At 48.6% G+C, this 14692-nt stretch overlaps 1 protein-coding gene across 8 annotated transcripts in view; it reads left to right on the plus strand.

The window, feature by feature from the left end:
• Positions 1-14692, plus strand: part of LONRF3 (LON peptidase N-terminal domain and ring finger 3) — a 51708-nt gene that overhangs the window by 26305 nt on the left and 10711 nt on the right. For 3 of the 8 annotated variants that reach the window (XM_042975249.1, XM_042975245.1, XM_042975247.1), the window contains 5 exons: positions 1467-1588; positions 3452-3610; positions 4269-4431; positions 5459-5608; positions 8506-14194. In XM_042975249.1, coding sequence (XP_042831183.1) covers positions 1467-1588; positions 3452-3610; positions 4269-4431; positions 5459-5608; positions 8506-8661 — 750 coding nt within the window. In that variant the 3' untranslated portion in view covers positions 8662-14194. Of the gene's footprint in view, positions 1-1466; positions 1589-3451; positions 3611-4268; positions 5609-8505; positions 14195-14692 lie in introns of those variants that run through there. The other 5 variants (XM_042975244.1, XM_042975243.1, XR_006213589.1 and 2 more) reach the window with 4 other exon arrangements.

A 14692-nucleotide genomic window follows, 5' to 3' on the forward strand; every position in this document is an offset into this window, starting at 1 on the left:
CATCCAGGACGACCCTGGGGTGTGTATTGGGTTGGAGGGGAGGGTCCCTGCCATCCCTTGCCTCGATCAAGGGGTGGGATTTTCCTGGCCTGATTGTGGGGGAGAGGCCCACGGTCCTTATACTTAAATATACATCTGTGTTGTGGTAACACTCCAACATCCAAATAAGCAGAAAGAAGAAAAACCTACCCGTATGCTCAGCACCTGGAGAAGACCACCATTAACATTTTACTGTGTGCCTGTCCTGGGTTTTTGTTTTAGCATCAGTGGGGGAGTCACCTCCTCCATGGATTAGCTACCTCCCGAGTCATTGCTTTTCTCCAAAGACTGGGACGGGGCAAAGCAGTGGATCTTCTGCAGCCAGGCTATGGCAGTGGCTGAGAAGGCATCCTAGAAGCAGATGCTGTGGGGTCCCAGAAAATATTCTCGTCTATCTCTGCGTGTTCACACAGGGTCGCACTTACACCATTTCCAAGAGAGATAAATATTTTACTCTAATCGCGTTCACTGCGGAATAGACACACACAGCCCATACTGGGAAAGGAAAAATAGTCTCGAACCAGCAATTTTATACTCAGGAGCTCCCCCTGCTGGGTCTGTGTGGGTAGTGTCCGTAGCAAACAATTCGCAGATGTTTTAACTCCCATGGTCTGGTTCACACAGCTCAATTCCCTCTACCTACGGATCCCTGGATATGCATGAAGTTAGTTAGGGGTGTTTGGGAGGATACTAATAGTGACACTTGGGCCTGAGTTCGGTTCTGAATTCATGGTTTATAACATAATTTCAGTGATACCCAGATGGTATATTTAAAAAACAAATAGACACAATCCCCAGTATTTAGCTGTTTTGTTTTGTTTTCAGCTAAAGTTAGAGGGGGAAAAATATTTAGACTGGCAATATCCAGAAGCCAAGCATTGAGGTGGGGCGGGGCGGGGCGGGAGTGGGACAGGTCAGGAAAAGATCAGTGATGGACAGTGGCTTTATCCAGAAGCCAAGCATTGAGGTGGGGCGGGGCGGGGCGGGGGTGGGACAGGTCAGGAAAAGATCAGTGATGGACAGTGGCTTTCTCGTTCCCTGAACCTTTAGACCACAGACTTCCTGCATATCCCAGATGGAGACCATTTTTGCCAGCTTGTAAATGCAGTGACCAATAAAAGGAAAAGGAAGGGTTTCCCCCCTTTTTTGACAAGAACATAATCTCAACTTGAGTGTTTTGGGAAAGCTAAACTTTTGAAACTTCAATGCGGGTCTTTTCCCCTTGTTAAAGTATTTTTTTCTAATTACAAAAGTAATCGCATGTAACATCCAGAGAATACGTGCATGATGATGTTACCAGCTGCTAATGTGTGGGTCCAAATTACTCTCAATGTGTGGTTGATTCAGCTGTTCTGCTGATTACATGAGAAGTGCTTTGTGGTTTTCTGATGGCTGCATAATGTCTCGGTGCCCTGTTGCCTCTATAGTGCTTGGCATCCAGAAAATATAGCAAAAATGTCATAATGGAAGAGCTAATAGCTAAATTCCTGCCAGAAGAATTCAAGGAACGCAGGCGGCTTTATGAGGAAGAAATGGAAGAACTTTCTAAGTACGTATATGCATCTCTTTTCAGTTTCACTCATAGCAGCTCGTAGAACTGAATGTGCACGTTTCTCCCTAACTGCTCACTTAGCGATATCGTGCTGGTAGCTTGATGTTGGCCTCGGTGGGCGTATCTACACGATATAGGAATTGGCAATCGCTATGAGCCGGAGCTTTCCACCCGCCGACAGCCAGTTGTTCGGCAGTTGCCAGCACGCCCCTGAAGACGCATAAGCCAAACCACTGACCAGGTCACGTCTTGGCGCTAGTAACTGGGTGTCACTGGTAGGAGCAAACCGAAGCAGCTAGATCAGGGGAACTTACACAGCGCACGGAAGGTTGTTTGCAGAAACCTCAGAAAGTGTTGGGAGGTTAAGAACCTTGGTGTCAGCCAGACCTGGGCTCGTGACCCAGTTTTGCCACAAAGCGAGTATCCTTCAGGACCTTAGGCAGGTCACTTGACCTCTCTGGGCCTCAGTTTCCTCATCTGTAGCTTGGGAATAGTTAAGTCCTTACCTCATGTGGAAGATCACATGAGCCAGTGCACAGGAAGCACTCAATACGTGGAAAGAGTAAGGCTGCTGCTTGTTACACGCGTCCTCTGCCATGCACATTTGTGGCTGTCGGGCTCCAAGCTCTCTGCCTGGCTGGAAGGACAGACCACCTAGCAGAAACAGCAGGAGGCGTTCTCTCACTTCTGCGTCTCATACCGCTGCCCTCCCACCTCCGGATCCCCCCGGTAGGGTCCTCGCAGCATTCTGGGGGCCGGGTTCCCGATCGCAAAAGCTGCTCTGGTTTTCTGCCCGCCCTGTAGAGCACATTTCTAAACTGCCACTGGTTCGTTTGAGTGGGCCTCTCGCTTCGAACGCTGTGTTTTCCTGAGAAGCTAGAAACTAAATCCTCTTGTTCTCATTGACTTACAGTAGATCTAGTCAGGGCATCTTTATTTTTACTTCTGATTCTTAAATTCACCGCGAGTCTCTCTGAGCCCTTGTCTCAAATATCATTTAATGCTTTATTAATAAACACTGGAATATGCCAAGAGGGATTTCTCTTTAAAGAAATCCTAAACTGAATCCTCTGGGGGATTTGGGCAGATGGTCTTGTATCCACTGATAAGTTCCAGTATTGGATTTATCAAAGAGGAGAACAGTGATCCAGGAGGAGCTGGCCCCATTGGCGTGGTTTCCCATCAGGCTGTGTGCCTGCTTCTTCATGGACACTCGAAGGGTAGACCCCTGGGTCCCGGCTCCAGAGCTTATATCCCAGTGTCTCTGGGCCGATGCAGCCCAGTTGTCTGGATTTAAGGGCCCCCAGTGATTCTGACGCATGGGAACGTCACTGGGCTAGAGGACACTTGCCTCTCTTGTTGCTCCCTCCTCCTCCCGGCCGGGCCGGGCCGGGCCGGGGCCTGCCTGCCGAGCAGACCTTCTGGGGGCTTTGCAAATTTGCAATGCTGATGAGACCTTGCAGAGATTTTCCCACCATCCCCCTGGAGAGCTGGGTCCGCTTTTACTGCCAGCAGGACACCTGAAGAGATTGTTCTGAGTAGAGGGCACGAGAGGAAGAAAGAACTATGAGGTTTAACTATCACCCACAATGTGAAGGTACTAGAGGACGTTTTTTAAGCCAAATTGGAATGTACAGAATGTCAGTTTCAATCTCTTAGCTCTTAGGCTAACCTCTGCACCAGTAATGGGACTTAGCCCATAGTGTTGGTTGCATCTCAGTATTTTTTTTTTTTTAATCAGCCATCAAAACCTGAGGTCCCCTGGCCTTACTGTGGGGGAACCACAAAGTGACATTTGACCAACCTTTTTGTGTTCTGCTTCACGGCTTTGAGAAATCTGTCATTTGCTCTTCCTGACAGCTTGAACAAGAACGTGCCTATTTTCGTGTGCACTATGGCCTACCCCACGGTCCCTTGTCCCCTGCACATTTTTGAGCCTTGTTACCGTCTGATGATCCGTAGATGCATCGAAACAGGTACAAGACAGTTTGGCATGTGCCTTGGAGATCCTGTCAAAGGGTAAGTGAGGAGCTACGTGAGTAAAGGGAGGTTGGGTAGAGAGGGATTTGGGCTTATTTGGGGTGCCCCCAGGAGATAGGGAGGCACAGCTCCTGAGATTTAGCCAGCTCACGACCGTGAGCACCCATAGAGACCGGGGTCTCTCTGGCCCCTGGTTTACCATGTAACAGGCTGCCTATTTAAAGGAACCCCAAGGATTAATCTTTTGTTAAACGAGTGGTATATACCATAAAACTTGTTTTACTGTAAGACCGCGGGACCTGGAGTCACCGTGCGTGGGTTCATGTTCCGGCTCCAACCCTGAAGCAAGTTTGCCTTTGGGCAAGTCACTTAACCTTTCTGCGACTCGGTTTCCTGGTTGGTAAAGTGGGTACAATGATAGCGGGCGTGTTGGGAAGATTGGTGCGTTAATGCACGTAAAGCACTGAGCACACCACACGCAGTATATGCTCAATGAATGGGAGCAGTTACATTATTACAGGAAGATTTTTCTTGGCACAGGCGCTGCCTGTGGTGTAGTTGCAGCTGTAGCCCCCGGGACAGGCAAATAGGCAGAAGTCCCTGGAGGCACAGCCCGGGGTTACAGAAACGGCTGGGGAGCCAGGCCGCAGAAACAACTCACCAAAAATTTACTTTCTTACGCATTCCCGATAAGCAGGTTTGCGGAATATGGCTGCATCCTAGAGATCAGAAATGTTCAATTCTTTGCTGATGGCCGCTCGGTGGTGGACAGCGTAGGCAAGAGGCGCTTCAGGGTCCTCCATCAGGGCCAGCGAGATGGTTACAATACAGCCGACATTGAATACATTGAAGACCAAAAGGTGAGGGTGGCCCGTGCCAAGAATCCCAGGGCCAGGCTATCCCTGTAGCTTGGCGGGCAAAGGTGTTTGCAGAAGAATTGCTCAGCGCTGTCGGGGGGCCTTGGGATTTCTCACCAAATGGCTGCAGCGACATCGAATGCCGCCGGCTCGCCGTTCGATTGTAGGATGGCACCAGGAGCACCCCGTGCCCTGGCTTTCCCCCTGTTTAGTTGCTGAGTTGTATTCCTGCATAAGAAACGCCAGGCCAGATCAACAACCCTGGGGCCCGTTCAGCCCAGGGGTTTGGTTTCTGCCAGAGATACCAAGGGATAGATCCGGGAGTGATATCTACACCCACGTATTTTATGTATCAATTCGTTTATGTTTTCAAACGTTTCATTTTGAGATGATTGTAGATTCACACGTACGTTTGTATTTTTAAATGCGCGACCCGGCTAAGGGTTCTTCCCTATAACGCGTCATCCCATCAAGGAGAAAGATAACGTGTCCAGTTCATCCTCGGTTTTCTGGACTAATTGGAAGAACAAGAAGTAAATAATCCCACGTTCGTTTATATTTACATTCACCACATAGGATAAGGTTAGTAAATGTTCGGGCGACGAATGAAGGTATTGGACTTAGGAAATAGACTTACACAGTGAGAAACAGACACACCTGTGTCCCTCTTCCCAGTGGACACTGGGAAAGCAGATATGAAACGTGAAAAGGAGAGAGGCATAAGCTAGCATAAGCGAGCTCAACAGCACGCCTCCACTCAGGCCAGTTCGCATCTCTGGTTTTCAGTCTGTCTCGCTGTTTCAGCTGATGCGCCCGGCGGAAACGTTCTTCTTCCTCCGCACTCAGCAGTAGTCACACACAGCCCACCCTCTGGCTGAGGAGCCTTTCACACACCACACAGGAGAAAGCTGGGTGGGCGAACCTTCCTAGGGACGCAGGCCGGATGCCCAAAGGGAGTCTGGTGTCAGCAGAAGCTTTGGGAGTGATGGAGAAGGGACAGAGTGCTTCATTTCCACTTTGATACTTTCAGGTTCAAGGAGAGGATCAGGCTGAGCTCATGGGATTACATAACTGTGTCTATGAGCAAGCGTCATCATGGTTTCATTCGCTCAAAACCTCTCTGAAGAATCGGATACTCAATCACTTTGGTCCAATGCCAGAGAAAGATGCTGATCCTCAGGTATATAAAAATGTCTCTCTGTAATGGGCTGCCCCCACCAGATGAGAGAGCCCAGGGTCTGGGATTGGGTGGGTGCATGGTTGCCATTCAGCAGATCGAGTGCAGAGGGGGAGATAGATCCAATCTGGTACTGTTTCACCGGGCAGTGGGCATCAGGGGTAAGACTCAAGGATCTGAAGTCAGAATTGGAGTGATAAAGGAAAGCAGTAGGAACTTGGATCCCAGACAGGCTTTGAGACATAAGTCAGGTGAGAGATTGGGAACATAGACACCATCCACCAAAGAACCTTCAGTGGGAGTCCAGATTCACACCGTGGTAATGTGTTGGGGTGACAAGATTCACACAAAGGCCCAGTTTAAGAGAAGGGTATCCCGGGAGCTGAGACTAAAGGCTTCTATTTCATAACCGTCACCCCCATTGCTGCAGGAGCTAGGAGACGGCACCAGTCACCTTACAGGATTCCAGCTGCCAGACCGCAGCACCTTCTCATCTCTGGGTCCCTCCCTGCTTAGCCCCGCAGATGTAGACCCTTGTCATTGTCCTCATCAGGGGTGAGCAGGTCCTGAGCAAACAGACCCAATCTTTAAATTTGCCCTTTGCCGAGTTACACTAGAAAGCAGTTGATTAGGTGCTACTGGGTCAAGTCTGTTTCCTGGGGGGACAGGCCCACTTGAGAGATCAAGCTGCAGATCGGAAGCTCTTCAGGAAAGTGGAGATAGTTGAGTTTCACCAGCTCAACTTTGGTTTCCTGATAAATCGGACAATACTGTCTCTCTAGGACGAGGCTGGAGATAACTTAGTCAAGTATTTGCCCGCCGTCGCCCTTCCTGCATTCTGAGCTGGCTCCCCTACATCATCACCTCCGTGACTTCCTTGATTCTTTACTTACACTCATTCCTGACTCTGTCACAGTAGTAAGAATGTGTATGTTCTGATTCCGCTGCCAACAGACTGATCCTTACCGCTCTAGCTGTGTGGCCTTGGGTAAGACCCGCCCCTTTCCCAACTTGTCTCCCAGCTCTGGAATGAGGGAGGTGGATGAGGCGGTCTCTAACGTCCCCTCTTCCTCTTGCATCTGTGGCTACAGAACACCAGTCTGTTCCCTGAGGGGCTGAAATGTCTCACTCTCTCCAGACCGCAAAGGTGGCTCCTTTGCCTCCGTGCAAAGGCATCGTGAATGTTGAAGGGAGCAAGGCCAGTCAGTGCTTCCCAGTGACCCAGCTCCTGGCTCTGGGCCACTATGACTCAGGACTACATCAGAGCTCTGAGCAAGCTCATGATCAAGTTTAATGTTCCCCTTCACCTTCTGGAGAGCATTCTCCCTCAGTCAGGCAGAAGGTAACGATCAGCAATGATACAGCAGCTTTCATAAGAGAAAACACAGATGCCACAGAGTGATTCATAAGGGCTCGATGACACAGAAAGTTGAAATCTTGGTTCATTTCCTTTCTTATTAGAACTGTTCTCACGTTGCTTTGGCAGCAGTTGCGCAAAAAAAAAAAAAAAAAAAAAAAAAAAATCATCCAGTTTGATCCAGTCAGTGCTGCAGCCCCAGCGGTGCCATTAATAAGAATGTTCTAAGCCTCAGAAGGAGGCTTCTCAGAAGCAGCCACAAGTGTTAACATCAGCTTAAATATCTTTGTTAATGGCCCTGGGAAAGAAAGTTTAGAATATGTCAGTTTCATATTCAGAACTAATAATAGGAGGGAGAGCCTGTTACAGATCACAGTGAGGGGAAAAAAGGATTCAAATGAAGCTATAGGCACAGAGAAGCCAAGAAGATGGCAAGGTTTGGGAAGAACCAGGTGAACCCATTTGGAGGCAGATAATCCCCTGTGTAGGTGGTCTGACCAGAAGGTGGTTCTCCACAGTCCTAAACCAACCCTCCGGAAGTTGTGATTGTTTCAGGCTCCATAGGAAGTAAGTCACCAGTGTCTTAAAACGTGTGGCTGGGAAGCTGCTGACAGACAGAATTTCGGTGAAGGATTCCTGTGGGATGGGAAAGCTCCTCATTAGAAGGAAACCTGGGGACGTGATACATTTCTGACATGAATGTGTTCTCAAACTGGGATGTTTGCAAAGGGGGGTTGCTGTGCTTTGGGGCTGTGGGCCACAGGCTCCGGTTTCAGAGGAGAGGCTCGCTGTGGCCTTGTACAGCGACACGGCGTATGTGGCCTGTGTTGCCTACGGCCAGAAGCAGGGAAATACAGGGCGTTAAGAGACCTGCCAAGCCCAAGGGATCATGGGAATCGAAGGCCCATATGCTGTTAGGTGTCCGTCCCGAGAACCTGAACAGAATCTTGGAAGTGGACCAGACTGAGCAGTGGGTACTCTAGCTCGCAGACTCCCACCGGCTGGGAAGTGTAGCGTATCTGTTAGGACACCGATCTGTTTGCTTCAACAACTACTAAACATGGCCGTAGCTTGAGCCAGGTAGAGGGCTAGGGCAGCTCTGTCCCATGAGATCATTCGGCGACCCAGTCTCCTTCATGACAAAGCTCTACCATCCTTAGAATGTTACCCCTGTCTTCCTGATAGAAGAAGGCCGGTCACCACCGTGCTCGCGCGCCAGCTAGGGGCAAGAGAGAAAGAGTGAGGCGGTAGGCACATGCCCCCTTCCCAGAGCATGGCCCTGAGGTTTCGGACGTCCCTTCCCTTTACATCTCATTAGCCGGAACTTTGTCTCGTGGCCGCCCCTCGCTGCCGCGCAGTCTCTGTCTTCTGGGTGGCTGTATGCCCAGCTCAGAGAAGGGGGGAAGTAGACGTGGGGGTAACTAGCCGTCTGCCCGACACAGAAGCAGTTCCGCCTGGGATGTTTGCCTTGCAGCTTGGGAAACCTGCAGGCCGATCTCACTTCTGCGGGAGTGGGGTGAAGCCGTGTGTTTCTCTGTTGTAGGTGAGCCCGAACGGTCCAGCCTGGTGCTGGTGGACATTAGCGGTTCTTCCACTGGAAAGCCGAGCTCAGCTCCCGTTCCTAGCGATGAGGTCCTTGAAGGACAGACTGAATGGGATTCGGCGAGTCCTGGCCTTTATATCCCGGAACCAAAACTAGCGAGAGTGGATCGCTGAGGAGAAGCCCCCACCCTCCCTGCCGGCTTGGGGGAGTCATCTTGTAAATATATCTAACTGCAATAACATCTTAACAGAAGGAAGTATCAAACAGGCATTTCCCTGCTGTTGATAGCAGAGAGGAATCGTGTAGAAAGGCCAGAAGCACGGGGCCTGTTTGAAACTTCCTGGCTGGAGATGCTTCTTGACATGCTGCACAACTACATGCTCAGCAGAGGTGTTTAAGAGCCCAGAAAAAAAAAAAAAATTCATTTGATTTTTGACATCCAGTTTTCTGGAAGTTTAAAATGGTTTTGCTTTCATTTTCTTTCTTGCACAGATAAATGTGTAGTTGAAATGTGAAGCACACATTCTGGTAACGCTGCTGCGTTATTTTCACGGACTTGGGTTCTCATTCCAGATGGCTCGGGTTTTATACGGCATTGTGTAGAAAAGAATGTTCATCCTTTCCGTTTTCATAATTTATTTTTTTGGCACCACCGTATCCCTTTTTTCTACCTGTCTGTTTGTAACTGTTTAAGTGTACGTTACTGAAGAGCCAGTTGCTTTATTTATTAACGCGGTTTGCCATCTACCCAGGGGGAAGGAGCAGTGCTAGCAACGTGCCGTTTCTGCTTTAACCACATTCTGCTGTGTTTGATCCCGGTTCGAGAACCGTTTTTGTATCTGTCCCATTGGATGTGTAAAGGAGGTTCGGGATCAGGCTGAGACCACCGCTCGTCACGGGTTCCATGTTGCTTTCGTTTGGAATCCAACAATACAAAAGACCTAAGCGATTTGGCAGGCGTTATGGAATAGGCCAGGGTGAAGGAAAACAATCCATTTTCTGGGTGGGACGCCCAGCAGGGCCGAAGGAATGATTGCTCTTGAATGAAGAGGTGACTCAGAGGGGCATCGTTTGTGAGTGATCTGGTTTAGGCGTTTATTTTCAGCAATCTAGTCAGAAGGGTCTCTCCCTTCTCCCCAGGGTTAGTTACCTGGCTGGCGCGTATGAAAACACATGATGAAGGGCTGCCTGCCGGTCACTGAAGGCGGAAAGAAGCCAGTAGAGACAGTAGAACCCTTAAAAACACAGACACGCTGTCTTTCGGGTTTGTACATCTTTTTAAAGGAAACAGGCGACGAACCCGTGGTTTTAGCTAAACGCTGCCTTCCCTCCTAGCTGCCGCGGGCCAAAGATTTCAACGTAGGGGAAGAACAGTGGGTAAGAATGTAAGAGGGAGCCCTTGTTTAGCTTGCTTAGTGCTAGTGTGGTTCTGTCAGTGCCAGGAGAACCTGAAAAAGACTGTGGGGGGGGGGTGTCCCAACGACGGCGTGAGGAGATTAGGGCAGGCGAGAAGTGAATCACGCATCTGTACCATCGTGCAAACTATCCCCCCACGTGATCCTTGGACGGACCCAGCGCAGCCCATCTACTCCTTCGAGGAGAGGCGAGTGCCTCAGGGAATCGACCTGACTTCTTCCCACTACCTGCAGCCAGAAACGGAGGAGAGAGAATGACGTGATCCACGTAAGCTGAAACCAGATGATCCCTTCTGAACTTGCTAAATGGGTGCTGGGTTGTCAGAGCGTTGTGTTGTGTTACCAGGTTTGATGTTCGCAGCCAGACTGGGCCGGCAAAGAATGGACGTATAGGCGTGGTTACTGCCCAAGCAAGCTCTGCAGGGCTCGGGGAGCAGGGAATTAAGCGTTCCTCTTCCGGCTCGGTGCCCAGCCAGCCAGAAGGTCAGAGCACAGTCCTCGTGAAATAGTTTCCTGTCGTCTCGTGTAAATGCAGCAGAGGAAAGGTCGTAAACATCTGCGCTTGGTAGATGTTTTCCCTTGTGATTGAACTTTTTCTGGGCCCCAGTTTCCTCATCTAGCAAAGGGTAGTGACCAATGCCCCGTGTGGGGATGTTAACGGACATTATATGAGGTAACATACGTAAATCGCTTAGCACAGTGCCTAGCACCTAGGAGACATCCAAAAAATAATAGCTGTGATTAGATTGTTCATAGTTACGGAGTATCATCAGGGGCCCACACTTGCATAAAACACTGCCTTTCCATGCAGTACCCGTATCTGCCCCTTTAAACTCGGTTGGGGAGATCCCCACCACTGATTTTCGGACCATAACTTGATGCTTTACAGTTAATTCCTTTTGGAGCCACGTCTGTTTGGGAAAACGAAAAGACTCGAGAAGAGATGAGGGTCAGAGACAAAGGAGGCTTCTGGGCCAGCCAGTTTTCCCTGTTCCAATAAGATTAAAAAGCAGTGCTGTCTGCAGGTCTAGAATTCCCAATATAATGGAAGCCTTAAGTTGTAGCTCCATTAGAATAACCAGCTCATCCCTCCTTGCTCTCCAAAAAGTATTAAAAATCTTGGCCGTGCCGGGGTGAACAGGTTTCACAGTCTGACTTCTGTGCTTAGTTCATGGGATTTCCTTATGCTGCCCAACAAATTTATTTTGAACCTGCTGTGTACCAGGTACTGAGCCAGGCGATTTCACATATGTGAGCTCATTAAGTCACTTATTCTGCACAGCAGCCCTGTGAGATCAGTTATCACGCCCAATATCACAGATGAGAAGGCTGAGGTTCTGCGATGTTAAATACTTTGTCCAGATAGCACAGTTAAGCAGTTACTAGCATAGCCAAGATTGACGTTGAACCCCTTCCTTTGCCTATGTTTAACATTTGAAACAGTTTGTGTTGCACGTAATTTTATTAAACAGGCATGGCAACTGAGTCACCAAAGCTCCCCAGAAGCTCACAGCTCAGATGGAAGCTGCAGGCTCAATAAAATTCAGTTACCTCACACACATTTCTACTTATTCTCGGTAGAAAGGGAAGTTTGATTTTTTTTTTCTTTAAATAAAGTTCCACATCCTAGAATGTTCCATGTCGGTAAGTGAGCACCTAACTCCAGCAAACGTAGATCTTGGCTGGAACAGAGTTCCCCTGTACGTTCAGTGGCCTAAATACGCGTTTGGGTTATTTTATAGCAAGCTCTGGTTTCAGCAGTGGTGGGAGGCAGGGTGCAAGGCTAAGCCTTGGCTTTCTGTGGGATGTACCTGAATGGGGCAGTCAGTTGAATGTGGCCATTTTCGCCACTTATGAATTGATTTTGCTGCAGAGCTTGGGTTTGAAGAGAATACGGAGAAGAGACATAAAGCTAAATCTAGGCCAGAAGTACAAGACTTCCCCCTTGGTAGATAGTGCCATTTATTTGGTTAATTTTCCTATCATGACCTAGATTATTTTTTCTGTGTATGTGTGTGTATATATATATATATATATATATGTATGTATATGTGTTTGTGTGTGTGTGTGTGTATATATATATATATGTATATATGTGTGTGTGTGTGTGTGTGTGTGTGTACACATTAGGTACCAGGCAGATACTATGCCTTTCTGCTTTGTACTGTACTACCACTGCTAGCTAATAACCAGCAAAATGTAGAAAATGAAAAAGGATAAAGCTAATTTTCTATAGACAACCTGGAGAAAAGAGTGCTTGCCCCTGACTTAATGGGGGCAGAGAACTGACTATGTCAAGAATTTGCCTTTTCTGAAAGCCGACTGCTTCCCGCCCCGTGGGGCCAGTCGAGTCGCTGCGTGTGTGTGGCGCTTCCAGCTCTGCCTGCGGGGCTGGCCTGGGCTCAGATAATCCCCTGTGACTGGCCGTCGGAGTCGCGGAGCTCCTGAGGCTGGCTCACAGCACCCAGAGGTCTCGTACTGTCCACAGCCTGCACGCTGTTGATGGGCCAGAATCCACTGGGGACAGCGTGCCCCTTGCCAAACTCCATTTCCAAGATGGGAGTTTTATTCAGGGACTCGTTCCTTGAGTTCCCAACATGTTGACTTTGCATCCGTTTCCTTTTATCAAGGCAGAATCATAGCAGAGGGGTTGGGGCAAGGATGCAAATGGAAGGCAGCCCCCATAGCGGAAAAGAATAGATCTTTCAGCCCATCTGGGGCCTGAGGGATGAGGTTGATTGACGATTGAAAACAGTTCTGAAAAGCAGCCAGCTGCACGGGGCTACAGCTTGGGGCCCTTCCTTAGTGCAGAGAGAAAGAAGGAAATGGAGTCATGTAAGATGTACACATTCAGTTCCTCTTAGAATGATAGCTCCCGCTGTCCAACTGTTTAATAATCTGGGTGGAGCACATCCAGAGTCGGAATGAAGACGTTTTCGCTTACAAATAGGTATTTTGCAACGCGCTACGTTCACCTTGAGAGAGAAGTGCCTGTAATCTCTGTTCCTGGTGTCATTTTAAAGCTTTCGCTTCATGACTCTGTAGCCGTTTAAAAACTTGTCGCAGCAAATGTGATTGACAGAAGTTTACAAAGCGGCACTGTAGCTTATGTGTTACGTTAAAAGTTGCCTAACGTTTAGCTAATGTAAAAGCAGCAACAATAGACAACAACAACAAAATAAAAGGAGAGCAAGTAGGTCAATGTGGCATCATAGGCTTATCTGAGATAAACTAGTTCCATCATTGTATGCAGTCCTCAGTAATGCCCGGATTAAAATATCAAGCAAGGCATTCAAACAGTGGCAAATGTGTCTGTGTATTTGTTATTCCAGTTGTTTGTTAAGCAGCCATTTTACTCTTGCACTGTAATAAACTGAAAGGGGAATTAAGATAATGCTTTTTCTTCCCCCCCATATTGCTGTTCAACTACCTCTATATGCTTGGTTTCTCTTTAGGGTTTTCTTCCCTCCAAATCTGTACAAAAGCAAGATTTCAGCTCTTCTGCGTTGTCATAACAATGTGATATAGACAGTCTCTGTGAAAGCTGTGTGTTCATTAGGAATGTTTCCCGTTGTCTCACTTTGCATCTAACAGAATTCTACCCGTAACCTTAGGGCAAGGATTACCCAAATAGGTATCGTGTTTTGGAAGCCGAATAGAAAGGAAAGCTATCGGACCATTTAACTTGATCTCGTTCCCGTTGCTTATAATACGTTTGACCGGAAGACCTCTGGTCCAAGTAGCCTTGCACTTAGACACTAAGTAAGCTCTTATGTACTTGACAGTGAGGCCGGCGCGAGCTAATTAATGTGACTGATGTGTTCTGAAAACCTTGCCACAAACGGTTTTAAAAAATGCACCAGAAAATCTTGTTATTTACAGAATTTTGTCGAAGCATCTTGCCAATAATCCGCCCCTAGTTTACTTGTTAAGTCCATTCGGATGTTGGGTTTGCTTACAGCGGAACGCGCTACCTACTGTGTTTTCTTTGGCATTATAAAACATTGGTGAAAGTAAATGACGTTGTTTTTATTTCAGTTAAACTGTTTCTCAACGATGGGCTGTAGCTCAGGCCCAACGCGTGAACCTTTTGACAGGAACACTGGTAAAATTGACGGGGGCAGGGAGCGGTGCTGACCGAGCGGAGTCCAGCAAGAGAGAGTCAGCAATGCCTCGTCTTCTCAGTACCTGTTGTAGTCTCCTGCCATCGGTGACTTTATACAAGTTCTGTTCTGCCCCTGGGGGGGAAAAAAATCCAAGCGGAGCGGGACAATTAAGATAAAAGGATAGCAAATTCCACTTGGGCCTGGCCTTTGTGTAACAGGGTCCTTTGGGTCACTGAGAAAAATGAGAACTCCTGACCGAGTAGGTCCCAGAGGAAATGCCTGGCCCCGTTGGACTTGTGTGCCCAGGCCGCCACTCTCTGGTGGTCGAGAGACAAAGCCCACCTCGGCCAGAGGCACACCCTCCCCTCCCAGGCGGTCCTGCCCAGAAGGCCTGCACGACTCTGAACCACCCTGCAGGCCTTGAGCGAAGCCGAAGCTGACACTTTCTGCTTCCTCTCTGGGATCCAGCCTGGCTCCGCTCCTGTGAGTTCTCTCAGGCCAGAGATGTCTCCCTGGAAGGAGCCCCCAGTCTCAAAATGAGGTCAGAGCAAGAGAAGGAAAGAGCAAATGGCCTAGACCCACAGGCTACCAGATAATTTCAACTTTCCCTTCCTCCCATGACTTCATCATCCCCAGGAGGGGCTGAGGGGGGATGGGAAAGGGCCG

Source organism: Panthera tigris, chromosome X, assembly GCF_018350195.1.
Source record: "Panthera tigris isolate Pti1 chromosome X, P.tigris_Pti1_mat1.1, whole genome shotgun sequence".
Lineage (NCBI taxonomy): Eukaryota > Metazoa > Chordata > Mammalia > Carnivora > Felidae > Panthera > Panthera tigris.